At 43.4% G+C, this 20019-nt stretch overlaps 1 protein-coding gene across 4 annotated transcripts in view; it reads right to left on the reverse strand.

The window, feature by feature from the left end:
- dnm2a (dynamin 2a) overlaps nt 1–20019 on the reverse strand; it is a 57655-nt gene that overhangs the window by 30070 nt on the left and 7566 nt on the right. For 3 of the 4 annotated variants that reach the window (XM_066674426.1, XM_066674425.1, XM_066674424.1), the window contains exons 2-12: nt 11782–11855; nt 11514–11663; nt 11162–11365; nt 10967–11065; nt 10692–10852; nt 10415–10557; nt 9998–10133; nt 7723–7790; nt 6539–6677; nt 1537–1623; nt 1210–1280 (exon numbers count right to left, since the gene is read on the reverse strand). In XM_066674426.1, the coding sequence (XP_066530523.1) occupies nt 1210–1280; nt 1537–1623; nt 6539–6677; nt 7723–7790; nt 9998–10133; nt 10415–10557; nt 10692–10852; nt 10967–11065; nt 11162–11365; nt 11514–11663; nt 11782–11855 (1332 nt within the window). Of the gene's footprint in view, nt 1–1209; nt 1281–1536; nt 1624–4100; nt 4240–6538; nt 6678–7722; nt 7791–9997; nt 10134–10414; nt 10558–10691; nt 10853–10966; nt 11066–11161; nt 11366–11513; nt 11664–11781; nt 11856–20019 lie in introns of all 4 variants that reach the window. The other variant, XM_066674429.1, reaches the window with a different exon arrangement.

Raw genomic sequence — 20019 nt, forward strand, 5'->3', positions numbered from 1 at the left:
TTAGACTTAAAAAAATGTCCAGCTGGAATTTCACAAACGTCGGGAAATTTGAAAAAAAACGACGGGATTTTGTTTTTCTAGAGCTTACATAGAACTTCGAGAAGCGTTTCGTTCACAAACTAGTCCCGCCCTCCCCTACTCCGATTGGTTCGCTTGAGTGAGAAGGGGGCGTGGTGAAGCAGCCTTAAATCTTCTGATTGAACGGTCTGACTGTAGAGCTACCGTTATTGGTCGATAACCTTCTCTGTAAACATTTAATTGGTCAGTCTGCACGTTAGTAGTCGTCTGGTCACCCTAATAGTAGGTAACTTGGGAAGGAACACCACATTTTACCAAACAAAAAGAGTCCTCAAACAAAGCTCCTAAAGCTGTTAGCATACCCCTAGAACATTATTGAAAAAGCAGGACATTCTGCATTAAGCAAATGAGAGAGAGGTGTAATTTCAAGGAATTTAAGGCCAAATAATATCAATATAAAAATGTAAATATTCAGATTGAACATTATTACACTTTTATTAGCTTAGCCAATTAAATAACTCTGGTCGATACGTTTCTCTACAATGAACAATTCCACAACAAACCACGGTACCAACTGGATTATGGAGAAATATTGAAAAATTGGTCTAAAAGGGTTTAACACTGTTTAACAGCAAAACGCTTTTCTCTTACTGTTTGTATATTTGTAGATTTAAAGGATAGCATAGCATCTGTGTATCAGCTAAAATGCTAACATAACATGCATCTATTAGGGCCAGAATCCTGTCATCAGAACCTGAATTCTTCATAAACCACGCTGAAAGGCTAATGTTAGCCTAGCATAAAGGACACTTCTCCATGTGTCCAGTGTGCTTTTCAGCCAGGCAGTATGTGTGAGGAACACAGAAGTGGTCAAGACGCTCTGACTGCATTGCATCATCCATTTAAAAAGGGAATGTCAATGAAAACCACTGGGTACTAATAACAAAACCTCAGCAGGTTGAGGTCGGAACTTGTTGCACTTCTAAAACCAACTGCCAGTAATCCTTCAATCAGTTATACGTTGGGTGTCCAACAAACCTGTGCTACACGCTGCAAGTACCATTTGGGTTTAGAGGTCAAGTCCAGGCTACAGGCTGCATTAGTGCCAACTTTAGAAACAAGCATGCCCCAAAGTCAAGGCCTGGAGAACAAACTGGGCAATGGAAGGGATGAAGATGACGACACACGTACTTGGCAAATCCAATGAAGTCCTCATGGTTGGTGTTGATGTAGGACAGCTCAATGTCAATCAACAACAGAACCTGAAGAAAGACATTTTGGATGAATTGAGAACAAATCCCTATTCTTTTTATGAAGCGCATCTTACATGAGGTAAATTATTAAATTGCTTCGTGGTCCATAACTGAACCAGTTTATGCCCCATAGAGCAGGATCCTCACATGGAGGTGGCCATGTTTAATACCATTTTTTGTACAGAATCCCTAGAATATTATAAAAAGAAGAATAATTATTAATAATAAATAAATAAATAAATAAAAGATGGTAAATGTGTGTCACCTGGTCCTTGGTCTTGCCCTCTCGCTCTCTGACGTGTGTAGTAACAATTCTCTCGGTTTCCTCTCGGAGTCGAGGGTAGGACCCCAACTACGGACACAAAACAACTCTGCAAACTACAGTATACAGTGCGCTCACATACACACAGACATTATCAGTGCTGAAGCCAAGCTTGCAAAAGCAGACCACAACCACAACCAGCCACAAGCATTTTCTCCTTCCCTATATGTCAAATCAGGACAGGTCAGAATGAAAGAGGACATGCTCGCGTTTGGTTAAAACTGGTGGGGTTGCGCTTGCGTGCGGGCGTGAGCGCGAGAGCACACACAAACACAAGCAGTCGGCTCATAAAGCACTCCCCATCAGCTTGGAAAGAATGTTGAGTGAAGCCATATGTCTAAAATAAACTGTTTATGACAATGGCATAATGTAAAACAAATATAAATGTACATTTAAGGCTTAATTGTGATTTTGATGAATTTAATGGTCTATATTTGAGGATGTAAACGTCCCAAATATAGTCTTCCAGGGCTGAGAGTAATGCTGAGTGGTTAAAAATGCCAGGTGTTAGTGGTTAGCAGGCAAAAACAGAGAGAGAAAGATGTAGAAAGTGTAGAAAAATAAATGTATGCTAGGGCAGAGGTGTTTAGTTCTGGGTCCTGGAAAATTGTCTGATTTTTCTACTCTAAAGCTTCTAAACCTGTTTTTTAAAGCAAAGCTGCATCTCAAATGCCTCTCTGCTCCCTACATAGTACACTACGTCACTTGTGACTGCTTTAGGTCAAGTCCTACTTCTACAGGGCCTATAGAGCGCTCATGGCTGAATCCCACATATCACTATGTTAGACATGTGGGGCACTGTACGCATCTGACGTCTGGTCCCCATGTCCATCACTGTAAACATTTCTCACTCTAGAATAGGCATTTCACCTCAAAGCACTGTGGTTAAATCTTAAGCTTTGGTTAAATCTTTAACGTGGATGGAATTCCCCTTTAAGTATTTTGGCTAGGGCACTTTGTGAAATACCCTCTCAGGTAATACAATGGCAGAGGTGACTCAGAAGTGAAAGCACTGGGCTGGAGTGGACTGAGGCACCTCAGGACTTGAGCTGAACACCTCTGTGCTAGTTTAAAATAAAAGGTACAAAACGACAATGAAGATAAAAAAAAATGTAAGAAAAAAATAAATAAAGAAAAAAAAGGTAAATGTCAGGCTGCAGTTCTTCCTTTCTTCCACAAGGGGGCAGGTGAGCGCCGTAGCTACAGCAATAGAGGAAACAGGAGCCTGGGGGTGGGGGGGGGGGAGGGGAGGGGTGAACAGAGGCTCCCTGTTGCTATAGCTACAGCTCCGCTAACCAACCAGCAATCCTGCCTCAGTGGAGATGCGTTGTTGTGGCTTCAGCTGCCTCTTTCCATCACAAGTAGAGAGAGGTTCTAATACTAGGGCCAAGCTTTCAAAACTCAGTCTCAGGGGACGTTGGAACAGTGTGCAAAATGTTAATAAAAACATAATGCAATGATATGCAATTCACTTAAAGGGGAAAACAGCAGCTGCAACATTTAAAATGGTCTTTTCAATATTTTCAATTAAATACAGGGTTTAAATGATTTGCACATCGTTCCATCCTCATTTTATAGACATTTTACCCAGCGTCCCAAAACGGGGTTTGTGCAATAGAGTGCACACTCTAAAGTTTCCAGACACCTGCTTATCTAAAGCTAAACCAGTTGTCCCAATGTACTTGCAGTTACAGCGAATAATGAAACAGCAGGTGACCTCAGTCATGGCTGAATGCTACTGTATAGCTTCAGGCCATATATACATTGTACATGTGGCTTCGGGCCTTATATATGGTACAAGTCTCCAGTTTTGCAATGAAGTCAAAGTGCAGCCACACTCCAACGTGACACAAAACACTACACAAAGTGGCGAGTGTGTTACTTAGGGCCTGTCCCAAAAGGTTCCCCAAGTCCTTCTTCAGTTCTCCTAAGAGTCTGCACCTTGCTGATGTCAATGGGTTGTCGTAGGTGGTAAGAGACCTCTTTGGAACCATGTTTGAAAGTGTGCATTTGAGACAGATTTGTGCATTACGGAGTTTACACATGTACACGGCCAAATTCTGTTATCCGACTGGTCCTGCTTAATTTAAAAATGGGTCGTTCAATTTTGGGGGGTTCTTGTTTGTCTTGGGACAGGAACAATATACCAACAGATGAGGAAAGGACTATCTAACTAACCCAAAATGGAGGAAAAGAGAGGCTTGAAAAGAGTGGCAGTGGAGTGCGGAAACTTTCCATGATCACTACCCATTCAGGGCAATCAGTGTGGTTGTAGGGCGGGGACTACTGAGGGACTCAGGGGGTTGTGATTGGACGGTGTGATGGCTGGTTGTGACAATACTGTTCACTGTAACACTGTAACAAGATGGGAAGTACTAGGAGGCGGTCAGGACTGATGTCATACAGATAGGTGCTGATTGGGTGGCATAAGACAGGCGTGAAGGCATGTAAACAAAACCAACAAGGTCCCTCCAGGAGAATTTTCCCTCGGAAACCTCCTGGTTTACCTTGATGGCACACTTCCGGACGAGGGTAGTGAGCTCGGTCAACACCATATCCACGCACTTCAGACTTGGCTCTCTGAGTTTGAGGATCTGCTTTTTCACGATGGCCTCAAAGGCTAGGTCAGGGGTGAACAATCCAGTTCTGAGGAGGGGGGGGTGCCGGAAAAGAGGTATTGGTCAAGAAAAAAATAAAAAAGAAAAAAAAAAATAGAGAAAGAGACAAGGAAAAGTAAAGAGAAGAAACACAAGACTTTTTTAGTTAGTTAATCACCTCTAATCTAGGAAAAAACACCTACATGTCAAAAAAAGGGGGCAGGCAGTGGTTATAAATGTTCACACAAGGTTGGATCTATATCTCTCTAAATAAGTCGGCCATTATTCGTTTCACTTTTTTGCTGCTCCTATCAACACACATCGAAAACAAAACCCTACAAACTGTTTAATTGCTGTCTGTCTACTCTCAGCCACAGGCGCTCCACCCACAAGTTGACAGAGAGTCTAATAAATTCAGGGCGTTTATCTGGCCTCGTTTTGTCAGGATTATGCCAGTTGCGTTTTGACTGGATATTGCTACATCTGCCTTTGCGCACTATCATCTTGTACTTTGAAAGACTGTCTCCACATGTCACGCCAAACCAGCAGATTTGTGATTTGTCCTTTGGCATGTCAGTAATAGTTTCCCTGCTGTAGCAGTTGGTGGATGTTAGCCACGTGAAGTGGCGACAGGTACCATGCGAGACTACACTCTGTCTTTATCACTGCGTGCTTCATAAGTTATACACTCAATTCACTGCCATCTTGAAATCCAAAAGCTGACATATGAGCAATCAAATTATATGAATTGAGAACAATGAACAAATATATACAGTGGAACCTCTACTAACGAACGTCTCTACTAACGAACTTTCCAAGATACGAATCGGGCATTTGAATATTTTCTGCCTCCACCAATGAACCATGACTCTAGAAACGAACCCGAGACTCCACCGAGCCGGCGGCTGGAAATGGTCACTGACCCCAATAGGCAAGTTTCCCAGCGCTCAGACTGGAGTGAGCTTTTAAGATTAGCAAATTGTAGCTTTAACAATTAAGCATTAGTGTAAATAACAGACATCGAAATTCATGCTAAGTTAAGCCGTATCTACGCTTCGTCTCCCCACATTCACCGCCTACTCTCCGTTATTCCACCCACCCCGCACCTCCCGTCATACAGCCAGTGCCTGTGTTACTCCTCCAGCCAGTCGTCACGTCTTCAAGGTAGCGATGTGTAACCACTTAAAACTTTTTTATTTCTCTTTTATTTTTAGTAACGCTACATGTATTTTTTTACTAATTTGAGAGTGTTGTAAACATATATCAGTGCAAAAAGGCTGACTTTCGGGGTGGGGGCTGAAACACATTAATTGCTTTTTCCATTATTTTAAATGGAGAAAATTGACTCAAGAAACAAACTTTTCTACTTATGAACCGAGTCACGGAACAGATCAAGATCGTAGGTAGAGGTTCCACTGTATATGCTTTAGTATAAATCTAAAGCTATATTAGTTTAAGTATTGGGGTCAACTGCAAAAGGAGATGTGTACACTGGTCACCACTGGAGGAACCCCATATGGGTCAAATTATGCATCTGGTAGCTCCAGTATTTGCTCATTAGTTAATTTGATGCCTCCATTTTGTGTCAGTCTCCTCTGCTTTATTTCCTTTCAGTCATTTACTGGAAAATTGGGCTGAAAATTACACGTGTAGCTGGTCACATCTGTTGAAGCTACACTGGAAGACTGGGTGACACTCATTAAAAAAAAATGATGAACGTGTAGATACAGATTCCTCCACCTCAGTGTTGAGAAGCACAAAGGCAGTGTTGCACTGTTGAACAGACTGCTATACCTCCACTGAAATTTCTTTGTGTTTATTCAGTTGATTTATGATAACTTCCATTTATTTATGTTTATTTTTTATTAAGGGGACATTGTGTATATTGGCATTGACGGATATGTACATCTATATCGGCATCGGACCAGAACACCCTCGTATCGGTGAATCCCTATTTAACATTTCAGAGATTTTTCCAATTACAATGTACTTTATCAACTTCCTCATTCAATTCTCAATAAAAATCCACAGGACGTGTTCCAACAGCCTGCTCCCCCTTTTTTAGACTCGAGACAAGTGGGTTTTTCTCTGACTCTCCACAAGACCACCACAACACCCCACCACACGACAGCAGGACCTGCACACAGGGTGGCCGGCAAGCTGAGGGGTCACACCAACATCACAGAGAGAGCCTACTTCTACTGTTCTAGCATTAACTGCCCTCCCGACTGTGCTTTGAAGGCAGGCTGGACAAGAGGCATCTTCTGACCTCTGGCCTGCTTTCAGAGCAGTGTGACCCTGAGGACAGCAGCCCACCCCTGTGGCCGGGCCAGGGGGCACTGCAGTACCTTGTTGGTGCACTGCCTGACCGTGTTGATGAGCTCCTGAATGACCAAATCGATACATTTGAGACACGGCTCTTTCAGCTTTACGATCTGCTTTTTCACGATGGCCTCAAACGCCAGGTCTGGAGTGAACAGGCCAGTTCTGAGAACATACAGGAAGACACACAGCCAGGATGACAAAAAACACACAGAGACAGGAGGATGGACAGACAGAGACAGACAGACAGACAGACAGACATATGTGAGGAGAACAATGAGTCAAAGGAATAAAAGGGTGAGAGAATGAGTGACAGGTCAGATGAAAAGAAAATAAACATGAAAATAGACAGGAAATAAAGGAAACTGAAGCATGCAGAGAAAAAAAAAATATCACAAGTAAAGAGCAAAATATTATGTAGGAGAACCACACATGAACTTGATACAAAGTGATTAAAACCAAAGACGGTAAATGAGAAACAAAAGCTACAAGGTGGAACGAAAGTGGAAAAGCCAGTGAGAAAACAAGACAAAAGTGAGAAGGGGAGGGGGAGGACATAAAAAAAGAGGGAGGCAAAGCGAGAAAGAGTGACAAGGGAGTGAGAAGTGAAGAGAGAGAAGAGGAAAAATGAAACAGGTTTAGCTTGCAGTCAGTAAACCAACAACAAACAAAGGACGAGAGCATGTCTGGCTCTGTGGGAAAAAGCTGATTAGACAGTTCAGAGATGCTTCACGGGGTTAGAGCCTCATATGCAGAGAGAGAGAGAGAGAGAGAGAGAGAGAGAGACAGACAGAAACAGAACAAGAGGGCTCGAGAGCAAGAGGTAGTGGATAGTAGATAAGAGTGTAAGAGAGTTGTGAGATGAAGGTGTGGTGTTGAGACAGAGGAGGAGCACTAAAAGGTGCAAGGGATGGTGTGAAAAGAAGACAGAGAGGACTAGAGCAAGGAAGCATAGGGAAGGAAAGACAGTGAGGTAAAAAAAGAAGGCATTTATAGTGGATGGGAGAAAAAGGAACATTGAAAAAGACAAGTGTAAGAGGCTGCAAGTGAGATAAAGTGAAAGAAAGGGGTAACAACAGTGAGACAAATGTGTGTGTGTGTGTGTGTGTGTGTGTGTGTGTGTGTGGTGGGTGGAAGAACCCAGTGGTTCCACTGGCCAAAAACCCCCATAGAGCTGCTAAGTGCCGGACATCAGTGAGGCTCCACTTGCCTGACACCATGGACGTTCTTAATGGCATGACTGATCTCTCGCCTCAGCTCCTTCTCATCAAACACAATCTGAGAGACAGAGAGAGAGAGAGAGAGAGAGAGAGAGAGAGAGAGAGAGTGTATGAGAAAGAACAGAGGGACTGAGAGTCTTTTTGATGAGATTTGTCTCCAGCATCGCTGTGGTATTTAGCTCAGTGTGACTCAAACACAGGGACACTGTTCTAACCTTTGAGCTAACGTGCTACATGCTAGGAGCGTTCTAAATAAAGTGCACTGCCGCCCTGTCCACTGCGCTGATTTATAAAGAACAAAAGTATAATGGTTTCCAACAAAGACCCCATGCCTTTCTCTCTACCGAGTGGCAGTAAATACCCATCGTTTATAAGTATATTAAATCCAAACAGATGTCAAATGACCTCTGCAGGAGCAGAGTGAACAAAATAACTCCGCTGTTGCCGACTAAACTGCACTCTTAAAGATTATGGTCCTATAGGGGTTCTTTATTCAAGGACATTGTTCTATATAGGACCCTGAACGCTTAAAGAACATTTTGCATGGTAAAAGGGTTCTTTGCACCATGATGGGGCTCTTCAGACGGATGGAGAATGTGCTATAGATGGTTCTATATAGAAGGGTTCTACAGGGTGATGGTGATATTATGATGTCAAGCTTAAAACAATAGAAGAGCTTTAAGAACCCTTGTAGAACCATCATTTTTAAGTGAAGCCGACTTGGTGGTGTTATCAACATCAACTGTGTAAATAATCCCAGGTTATACAGTGAGATGCAGTGTAATTGTTAACTTAACTCCACTGCTGCCAGGATCACAGTACATGGTTTTAAGCTGGTATTAGAAGCGATTCACGGTCTGTTTGAGTCTGAGAGAGTAAGCTCTAGCCTGAGGATTTAGTTTCGGTTTGGAGTGGACACTCTGGGAGAAATGGTGCAATGTGCAAACAGACCTTGGGCACGGAATTTATTAACCTTCTGATTAAGGTTTGGACAAGTCAGATATTATCCAACCATAATTCCCTAGTGTACAATGGACAATGAAAGTGAAACACTTGGTTTTAGACCACAATAATTTATTAGTATGGTGTAGGGCCTCCTTTTGCGACCAATACAGCGTCAGTTCGTCTTGGGAACGACATATACAAGTCCTGCACAGTGGTCAGAGGGATTTTAAGCCATACTTTTTGCAGGATAGTGGCCAGGTCTCTACGTGATGCTGGTGGAGGACAACGTTTCCTGACTCGCTCCTCCAAAACACCCCAAAGTGGCTCAATAATATTTAGATCTGGTGACTGTGCAGGCCATGGGAGATGTTCAACTTCACTTTCATGTTCATCAAACCAGTCTTTCACCAGTCTTGCTGTGTGTATTGGTGCATTGTCGTCCTGATACACGGCACCGCCTTCAGGACACAATGTTTGAACCATTGGATGCACATGGTCTTACTGGTGCAATGTGCAGTTAATGAAGATTGGCCACCAGGCTGCTCCAGTTTAGCCCTGACACCTCCCACACTACAATGACAGGTGTTTCAGTTTCATTGTCTAACCCCTGTACACTGGTCAATTTGGTGTTGAGCTGCGTCTCATGTAAAAGAAGAACACTTGAGTCTGTGTGACTTCATTGTGTTCACTTTGCGTACGATATCAATTGTTTTCCATCTCCATAACAAATCTACTCTAATCAGTCCAGTGCTGTAAGAAACCCAGTCATTGGAAAATCTGTTCAAACCAGTTCATGTAGTATACACAAGGCTTTAGGAGACCAAGGTTCAGGCAGTTACACAACACTATAACGTGAAAGTTCCTGGGCAAGACTCCAAACAGTACGTTTGTCTTCCTCTGGAAGAAGAAAAGACTTCTCATTTTTCACACATGAAAAATATTAAGAAAGCAGGGCCTAAATCAAGCTGATGTGCCATGGTTCACAATGCATTAAGCCAGACCTACTCAGAAATGTCCACTCTTTCAACACACCCTTTATACCCTATAAACAATATAATAACACAAAAGGCACTTTGTGGTCATCAGTGCCAAAACAGAGTGATTCATTCTTCTGAGTCTAAACTCATCATTACCAAATTTCAACCACAGCTGTAGAGCTCAGATAATACATGACCTCCAATAATGTGTGACCTGAAATGTATCCAAGTCATTAACATAGCAGGTGTCCTGGGACATTACCCCAACCCTAAAACTTGCGTCCTTTCTTACTTGATAAACACTCCTCCAAATATAGTAGTGTGCAAGATTAAGGCTGTTTACCTTGACCAGTTCAAAGGGGAATCTCTCGTGGAAGATACGGTTGATCCTGGCCCCTCCGGACAACTCCACAGTGTCCACCTGATCTCCTGAGCCCTCTATGCACTTCTCGAAATCCACTCCAAATTGTTGCACCATCCTGGCAATCACAGCATTAGAGAAACCTTCACAATCAAACTCACAGCTAGCCTCTTGTTTCCTGTTAATTCATTTCTCAACAGATTGCATTGAACTATTTTCAAATTCTCAGAAACTTTGTTGTCAGAGCAAGACAATAAATAAAAATCAAGAAGTCCCCTACAAACCTAGGACCAGTTTAAGAACTTAAAAAAAAAAAGGTACCAGAAAAAAAAAGGTACCAGAAGAAAGTACTAGTATAACAGGCCACACCGAGTGTGTGAGCGGTCAAACAGCACTCACTGCAGCAGAGCCTTGGTCTTCCGCGTGGGGTCGTCAGGTCGGTAGTTCTTATATTCCTCCACCTCTTTCTCCAGAGAGAGCAGCTGAGACTGCAGCTTACTGCGCAAACCAGGCAGCGTGTCCCGAATGTGGTTCGTCAGTTGCTGTAAATCGAAAAGCAGAGGGGAAAATAACGATAGGATGCAAGAAAGAGCAGAAAAAAGGAACATAAAAGAGTAGGAACCCAGAGGTTAACTGAAGAGCTCTGGGGTTTGGGTGTGTGTGTGTGTGTGTGTACCTGGTTGAGGGTTTTCTGCAGATGAGACGTTCCCATTCTCTCAGCCATGTGTCTGTAAGCTGGGTGAGAGAGGAAGAACTTCCTCTCAGCAGCCAGAGCCACTCTGATGTCCTTCCGGCCATCAATGTCCTTCTGACTGCGGTTCACCACTCCAATGTACCCTGGAAAACACACACAAAGGCACACTAACGTTTTACACACTGCTCTGTGCATTTGTTTGTTGTGTGTGTACATTTGCATTAACATTTTTGTGAGCTCAGATGCACTGTCCTCACCTCTGCGCAGCGGTAAGAGTTTGTTCTCCAGGATGTCCCGAGCATCCGTGCCCTCGTCCATCAAGTCTAGCTTAGTGATCACACCGATAGTGCGCAGTCCTGTATGAAACAAACAGGTCAAGGGATCAGGGGCATTTATTTACACTGGAAGGTGTTTAACACGTTTGACTTCACCCTAATAGAACAGCCCCCTACCCTGTGGGTCCACTTCCTTGGCGATCTTCAGAGCGTCCGAGTTTGCCAGGTCGGTGTTTGCAGGTGTGACCGCCAGGATGAGGCAGCTTTCCTTGGTGATGAACTGCAGAAGCATGTCTCTAATCTGGAACTCGATGTCATGGGGCTGGTCGCCCACGGCAACCTTGGTCATACCCGGCAGGTCGATGAGAGTCAGATTCAACACTGAGAGAGACGGAGAGAGATGGATATGAATGAGAAGGTGACCTTTTATAAACCCATCCTTGTTATTACCGCGATAAGACCAACAGGCCCTTGGAGATAACACAGGCTTGAGTGTGTGTGAGTGTGTGTACACGTGTCCGTGTGTTACCGTTAGGGGAGTAGACCCTCAGGTTGATGGGAATGGGGGAGATGCCCTTATTAGAGCCTGTAATCCTGTCTGTCTCCGCCTCGATCTCCAGCCGAACCTCATCAAAGTCCACAAACTTCTTCGTCTTACAGTGCAAGAACTCTGCATACTCTAAACACACGAGACAGATACAGCTCTTATTAGACACAGGGATGGTTCAGTAGTCCAGGATCAAGGGGTTTGTTTGTGTGTGTTCAGGGGGCCCGGAAACAGGCCAGGTCTCCCTCACCTGCTTTATTGTTGACCAGCTGCAGAATGAGAGGCCTCCGAGTGACAATGCCAGAGCCACGGGGGAGAAAGTCCCTGCAGAGACAATGAGGGAGAGAGAGAGAGGGTTATTCACGGCTGTATCCAAACTGCTTTCGCTTAATACAGCAGACTCAACAATCGTCAATAACGGCTGTATCTTAAAGCGGCCAAAATCACTCATTATAGGAGGGCGTATTGTGTAGAACGATGGAAGTGTTAATTCATTTCCACAGTTCAGGGAGATGCCATGTCATACTCCAATGATCAAGCCTGGCTCTGTGAATTAAAATTTAACACGTCCTTTAATGACCTTCCTTGTGATTGTCATTAGTAACTCTGTATGTCTATGTGCATGGGGCAGGATTCACGAGGGAATATATTAAAAAATTAATAATTGATTTCATTTTCATTAACGTATAGTTAAAATGCTCCCTTCGTTTGCATCGTATAAGGGAAGGAACTTGGATATGTTTAAGTTCATGGCCTACAAGCACTGCACTTTAATAAACAGCACCATTTTTAGTGCAGCTCCCTGTTCCCCTCACCATTTATGTCTTGGTTTAAAATAAAATAAAAAAATCTTTGAAGCAGCAAGCAAGTTATTTAAAGAATACTGAAACCAACTCTGAATGTTTAACACTCTGAAATTTACATACAGGCGGCACAGTGGTGCAGCAGGTAGTGCCACTGCCACACAGCTTCAGGGACCTGGAGGTTGTGGGTTTGAGACCCGGTCCGGGTGACTGTCTGTGAGGTGTGTGGTGTGTTCTCCCTGTGTCTTTGTGGGTTTCCGCCGGGTGACTGTCTGTGAGGTGTGTGGTGTGTTCTCCCTGTGTCTGCGTGGGTTTCCTCCGGGTGACTGTCTGTGAGGAGTGTGGTGTGTTCTCCCTGTGTCTGCGTGGGTTTCCTCTGGGTGCTCCGGTTTCCTCCCACAGTCCAAAAACACACGTTGGTAGATGGATTGGTGACTCAAAAGTGTCCGTAGGTGCGAGTGTGTGAGTGAATGAGTGTGTGTTGCCCTGTGAAGGACTGGCGCCCCCTCCAGGGTGTATTCCTGCCTTGCGCCCAATGATTCCAGGTAGGCTCTGGACCCACCGCGACCCTGAACTGGATAAGCGCTTACAGATAATGAATGAATGAATTTACGTTCAAATTCCTTATAAATCTTGCCGCTGTTATACATTCTCAGCAGATGAAAAAATTAAGAGGTACCTAATTTACAAGAAAATAACATGATAATTTGAATCAAAAGCAAACAGTGAGTCAAATAAATAAATAACAGTTATTGATATTATTTATTATTCTTTCCTGTTGGCAACTGTTTGCAGATTTTATCTGAATGTCACATGTTGGAAAACAGTGACCAAATCCCTCTGATCATAGCAGTAGGTCATCATTTCTTCCAGTTCCCAGCACAGTTTAGACTGTGTGAATCGTTGATAAATGACAGTAATTAATATGCCAACTGTTTCCAAATAAAGCAATACTGAATTATGGGAGGGACGGGACGGACAGAGGGACGGAAAAGTGTGAAAAGGGAGATGAGTGACTGTTAGTCTGAAATCGTTCATGACAATCAGACTTGATTTTTCAGCGGTCCCCAGCCGATCAAATTATTCATGAGGAAGAGAAACAAATAAACAGTCATTTTTTCACCCATCACACTTTCCATTCCCATCAAAGCAGACACATTCACACATACATCCTCACACACACACACACAAACAGATGGTGTCCTGCCACTTGCTTCAGTGAATTTTAAAGCGTGGTCTGTGAAGGCCTGTGTGCTGACTCGTGTCTCATGGCTCAGCATGCCAGACTTTTCAATGGCCAGCAAAGGCCCTTCCTTTCAGCAGCTTCCAAGCCGAGCCTGTACCGTTAGATCGAAACGTAAAAAAAATCCCCCCGTAGGGTCGGGCTATGATCAAATACAATTTCAGCCATTTCACTTGACGGCATGGCATGAGGATTCCAGCAGTTATCCAATTAGCCTGTGATCAGACTGAGTGAAACTCGGTGATGCCTCAGATCAATTTTACGTGAAAGATCATTTTTACGTGCGCTACTAAAATCTAACAGCAAGAAAATCATATGAAAGAAGACACAGGACGAATACTAAAGATGTCCCCCATTGGGCACAGCCAGGAATTCATTTCAGAAGCAGGGAAGTAAAAAACTGTACACTAAATACATTATAAATGCAAGTTTGTGCCATCCCTTAATTAAACATAATTAGAGAAATCAACGTTCTCACACACAGCTTTGGTCTAAGGAGGTTTAGCGATGCTTTTCTGAGCCTGGAAATATCTCCCAACATCAGTATTTGACTTGGTGAATGTGGTCATGGCTGAAAGCCATCAGGTCATCACAGCAATGTTCCTACATAGTGTATCACAGAGTTTGAATCAGTCTGATCACTTGTTTCTGCTTCGGTGGCCATCACAGGTTTCGCTGGGGTTCTAGTTTATTTGGGAATGCTTTACACTAAGAGTGAATCCCATTTCACCTCTAAGCTCTACTACTTGGCCCTACCTCTCTGGTTTTCCAAGGGGTGGGAAACCAGGGTAGGGCCATGTGGGAGGGCTATATACCCCTTGAAATTGTCAGGGGCACACTACAAACAAAAGGCTATGGATGCCTAGTGAATCAACAGTAAGATGTCCACTCCAGTGACCAAAGAAAGCCACAAATATCTGTATTTTCTCCTTTTAAAATTATAATCACCGTAGTATCTTCTTAATTCCATGTGGTTTGAATGCATTGTGTCCTTCTACCTCATAAAAAAAGCATAAACCATATCTCTGAATATCCAGGTCCACCTTAAATAGCAAAGCAATTCTTTCTAGTGCCTGTAACTACTGCAAAATTTAAGGTGGAACTGGAAGGTTTGAACAAAAAGCCACTAAATAAGCAGCTGATTTCATCTTCATTTCACAGAGAGGCAGGATTGGGGGACGATATAGGACTCACCCTTGGTGTAACACCTTCCAGGAAGACTAGAACCCCAACTAACCCTGTGCTGACCACTGAAGATGATGATGAAAAGTCCATTTAGATAATTAAACAGCCGACCTTTCACACCCCAAGCAAAACTAGTTTAATCAAACCCAACCAGTCAAGCCCAACCCAACTAAAGTTTTAATGGCTGGCTCACTCTGCTGAGCAGCTACATTACATCTGGTGCTCATCAACTCCAAATGCCTATGTAGCCTCCTACAAGTCTAACCCACATTTCCTCAAGATCATTCAGCCCACATAATGCAAAATGCACAAGGCCCTGGGGCAGAGAATCACTCAGTCCCAGACTCAAATGACATCAAACGGAAGGCGCATATGAGGACAATGCCTAAGCTCATTCCAATGGTAATGATATCATACACATGAAAGAATAGATAGATACAGAAACAGACTGTCAAACAAATAAAGAGAGTAAACAGAGAAGGAGACAGACGGGCGAAACTCCTTCTCAAATGAAGGGCATTTATAGAGTTTGTTTCCCGTTTGCCGCAGTAACAGCCTCAAGTCAACACGATGTTGAACCAGGTTTGTGTAGCATAACAGTAATCCCATAAACTGCAGCATTTAAAACATCAATGGGATGTCGAAATAAAGACGGTAGTTCACATTTATAACTTGTCACATGTGTCAAATTTCAATTCGGTGTCTGATTACAGAAAGAACAAGGCGATATGAGCTAATTCCTGTGCATTTCACAGAGCCACAGGGAGGGGGCGCTGTAGGAGCTCACTGACTGGTAATGTCACGCTCTGAAACAAAATAAATAAATAAATAAAACAACCCCCAGTAGCCCACGGCAGCACCAAATTTGGCTTCAAAAAAAGGAAGGAAGCTGAAAACAGACAAAATACCCAGGAAGATCCTTCAGTCGACGTTGTGCTCACATATATGAGCCTTTATCATCCAAACGTGTAATTCGCACCTCTGTTTCCTGGAAATATGTCTGTGCTCTAGAGTTTAGCCATTTTAGCTCACTTAGGCTAAGCCTAGCAAGTTACACATCTAAACGGTGTAGAATCTGGTGTCTTATTTTGCTATTTATCGAACTTGCCTGTCCCTCCAGCACCAGTCACTGGACTTCGCTCTCTCAGACATGGGTTTTTAAGTGGCTGGCTAAGAAAATTGTGCATACTGCCCATCCCTAGTTGGCACATTGCTGTGAGGATTTGACTGCATTCATGAGAACATAAGAAACATTAGGTATTGATATGGAATAGCTAGCTCTAGATCATAAACACCACTCCAACTCCTTGCAAATGGATTCAGTTCCAACAGCCCAATCCTGAGAGGCTTTACACCTCTCTAGCAGACTCTTGGCATTGTGCATGATGCCCTTAAACTCATGTGCATCTGCTCCAGAGCATATTTCGTTACAGGCCATATACAAATTGTACACACCCACATACACTCAATTGAAAACCTGTGCCCACAATGGCTGCACTTAAAAATTAGGTGAGTATTGTGCTGGAAGGCAGTAGGAGGAGTACAGTAGGGCACACACACACTTCGCCCAAGTTACACACACCCTCTCACTGGAACTATCCTACACTGACGTCTCACTCACCTGAACACACACACACACACACAAATAAACAGAAAATATGACATTACAACACACAAGAGCAAAGGAAATTCAGCCAAAAACCAAATAGCAGGAGCCTGACTCGCCCTCTTGTTTTCTTTCTCATGTTCTCTCTCTCTCTCTAACTTATTTCCAGGGATATAAAAAAACTCATGGCTCATGTCCATTATTCATAGCCTGTAAATGATAGAGGAGGCTGAGCAGATTGTGTATCTTCTCATCTATTATGTATGCACATGCAAAGAGCAACAAGAGGAGCAGAGTGAGAAAGAGAGAGAGAGAGAAAAAAAGATAGACAACTTGGGTCTGTTAAGTTGTGCTCTGCTCAGCGTGAGCTTTCCTCAGAGAGCCAAAAAGGCAAAAAAGAGAGAGAAAAACACAGTGAGCATCCTCCTCATTCTCCTCTCATTATCCCACCACGACAACAGTGCCATAGCAACCCTGACACGCATCTCCCTCACATTGCAGCCCTAGTCAAACAGTACATGTGCCCTAATGGCCCTGCCTGAGTGGAAATGTAGGTTACGCTCACGGTCCCCTGAAGCGGAGACGCTGTGTTTTTTGAACACATTTTCAACCCACTTTGTCTTCTTCTCCTACTAATAATTTATGGCTTCTTTCATTCCCCTTTCCTGAGCAATATGTCACACACAAAAAAAGGCATCAGAGGAGACATGTTCTCTATTGTCACAACAGCCAATCAGCTGAAAGATCTTTCAGTTCTTAGCTCCGCCCTCTAGTGCACAGGGCGAATGAGATAAGAACCTCGCCCGAACCGGTCTGCGAAGCAAGATATGATAATACTACCCCCTCTCCCGGGATAATGACATCAACCCTGCCACACTAGGCCAAGATGGAGGTCCATTCTTTACTTCTCGAAATGAGTCAGATCTTCATACAGGGAGTCATGTGAAGAGCGGTTATTGATTAACAAGGCCTGCTGAGATCACCTTCAGCTTTAACACAGCACGACGCACGGCTAAGCTAAAAATAAACACTAATTTGTTTAGCATTTACCCACTTTATTACATTCAGCTACATCTGCACGACATGGATAATATATCAGTGTTTTCCTTATAGTGACGTCGATACCCTTTGTATTAGATTAAAAACTCATTAGAGGATCTAGAATCTAACATAGTCAAAGTTTATGATTCATTACTGTAGGCAAAAATAATCAAATTATAAATTTAGCACTATGCTACTATGGTAAACCTATGCCCAAGTAAATCTCTCGTAGAATTTGTTAGCTCTCCAGTCTGTTTACACGCTGGAAAAAAGCTCCAGTGTTTGTACACAGCAATGACTCTGTAAATAGGAAAGAGACTAAGTGTCTCAGTCTGAAATAGCCCAGTTTTTTTTTCCTCCTGGTCACTGGGTGAGCCACGGCCAAGAAACGGCTTCTGGAGGTTTTTGTGCGGTGGAGAGTCCTGCGAACGTTGAAAAGCATGAAAAGATATGAGAACGTTCCTGTATTCCTGCGGTTTTAGCTGTATTACTTAAGGTAGAAAAGACACTGACCTACATGAAAGTAGGTTAGTGTTCTGTGTTCTCCCTGTGTCTGCGTGGGTTTCCTCCGGGTGCTCCGGTTTCCTGCCTTGCGCCCAATGATTCCAGGTAGGCTCTGGACCCACAGCGACCCTGAACTGTCCCACAGGACACCAACTTTCCATGAAAGTAAACACACACTGAAAATGCTACAGAACTAAACAGGTATCAAAAAGAAAGCAGTCCAGTAGCGTAGGTACCATGCAAATGCCAGGCAAACTTTTTCAAAACAGCTACATTGTACTACTGATCTTATCAATTGTGGTGAATGACAATAAAGGTATTGTCATTATGTTAGTGTTTCCAAAACTCTTTCATCCGACTTCACATTCCACCTCTATTAAGGCTTTTGAAGCAGCAGGAAAAGCTTGAGATCCCTGAAAGCCCAGCCAGGCAACCTCGGCTCTGACTCTGTGTGGTTAGTGCCATGGTATACAACCACCTGTTACAGTAAGAGAGTGGCAACAGATGCTACATGGATTAATTAATGTCTAGCAATATTTGTTGTTGCTTGAGCGACAATGCTTTTGTGCGTTAGTCCACAGCTGTTTAAATGTTAGCATTGTGGACGCGAGAGGGAATAAAAGGCAGGAGAGAGCTCTAGAGAGGCTGAGGTGATACGGAGCCATTATTCTGTTTAGCAGTTTGTTCGCTGTTCTATCTGAGCTCGGATAGCTTCTAGGCCCCAGTCGCAGCTCGGGTGTGCTCAGTGGTCCTGCAAATTCAAATGCGCTAGCTTTCGGACAAACAAACACTTACTCACAAACACGCTCTCCCATTCCCTGTTTCCACTTGTCCTTTACTTCCTTTCATTTTGCCTTTCAATCCATCTATCCCAGGGGAGAGGCAGGGGTCTACTGCTGAGTCACAGTAGAGTTAGATTAAAAAAAAACACGAGTTGCAAACTTGAAAAGCACAAGCAAGGCACGGTTTTACATCAAATGTAACAGCAACACTCACACGACCAGCAATATTTGCATTATAGGATCTATCCATCGAAGCGGGGACAATTTGTTTGGGGAAAAAATCTCTGGATTTCCAGAGTTAAAGGATAGAGCTTTGCATATTTGTCTAGATTTTGAAACTGATACACTTCAGTGATTTAACCCACTGCATGGTGGTGCAGATAAGGAAGCAGGTTCTGCTTCACCTGTTTAGTCAAACCATACTTGGTATGTGCCTTTATATAAAGCACTGTGCAGAAGCCAGACACAGACCTTCAGCTATTTATCGTCCACTCAGAACAGAAACTGTTCCAACTAAAAGCAACATTGAAATTTTCACTATGTGATATGTCCCCTCAGCGTGAGAGCTTCCATTGTTTTCAGGACAATCACTTCCAGTTTTATAAGGGGATATAAGTAAGAGTAGTTCCCACACCTCACTTTAGTTGACTGAAATACCCTGAAATGTCTGTTCTCCAAGTGTTAGACCATTGGTCTCATTTGTAGGTGAGAACATTTCAGACCCTGACCCTCCAGACTCCACTGTAGCTTGTTTTTAAGCATTGTATTTCATACAAAACATTCAGTTACTCATTCTTTCATCTTCTGTATCTGCTTCATCCTGATCATGGTCACGGTTGCAGTAGGTCCAGAGCCCACCCTAAATCACTGGGTGATGGAAAACAGACAACGCTGTCCATCTCAGGGTAACGCACATTAACCCATTCACACACACACGCAGCCAATCCTAAGAGCCCAATTCATTAATGCCCATCATGATTCTAGTTTTAATTTATTAATTCAATCATTCATTCATTCATTATCTGTAACCGCTTATCCACTCCAGGGTCACGGTGGGTCCAGAGCCTACCTGCAATAATTGAGCGCAAGGCGGGAATACACCCTGGAGGGGGCGCCAGTCCTTTACAGGGCAACACACACACACACACACACACAGACACACACTCACACATTCACTCAACACTAACACCTATGGACACTTTTGAGTCACCAATCCACCTAGCAACGTGTGTTTTTGGACTGTGGGAGGAAACCGGAGCACCCAGAGGAAACCCACGCAGACACAGGGAGAACACACCACACTCCTCACAGACAGTCACCCAGA

The sequence above is a fragment of the Hoplias malabaricus genome, chromosome 6 (assembly GCF_029633855.1).
Source record: "Hoplias malabaricus isolate fHopMal1 chromosome 6, fHopMal1.hap1, whole genome shotgun sequence".
Taxonomy (NCBI): Eukaryota; Metazoa; Chordata; class Actinopteri; order Characiformes; family Erythrinidae; genus Hoplias; species Hoplias malabaricus.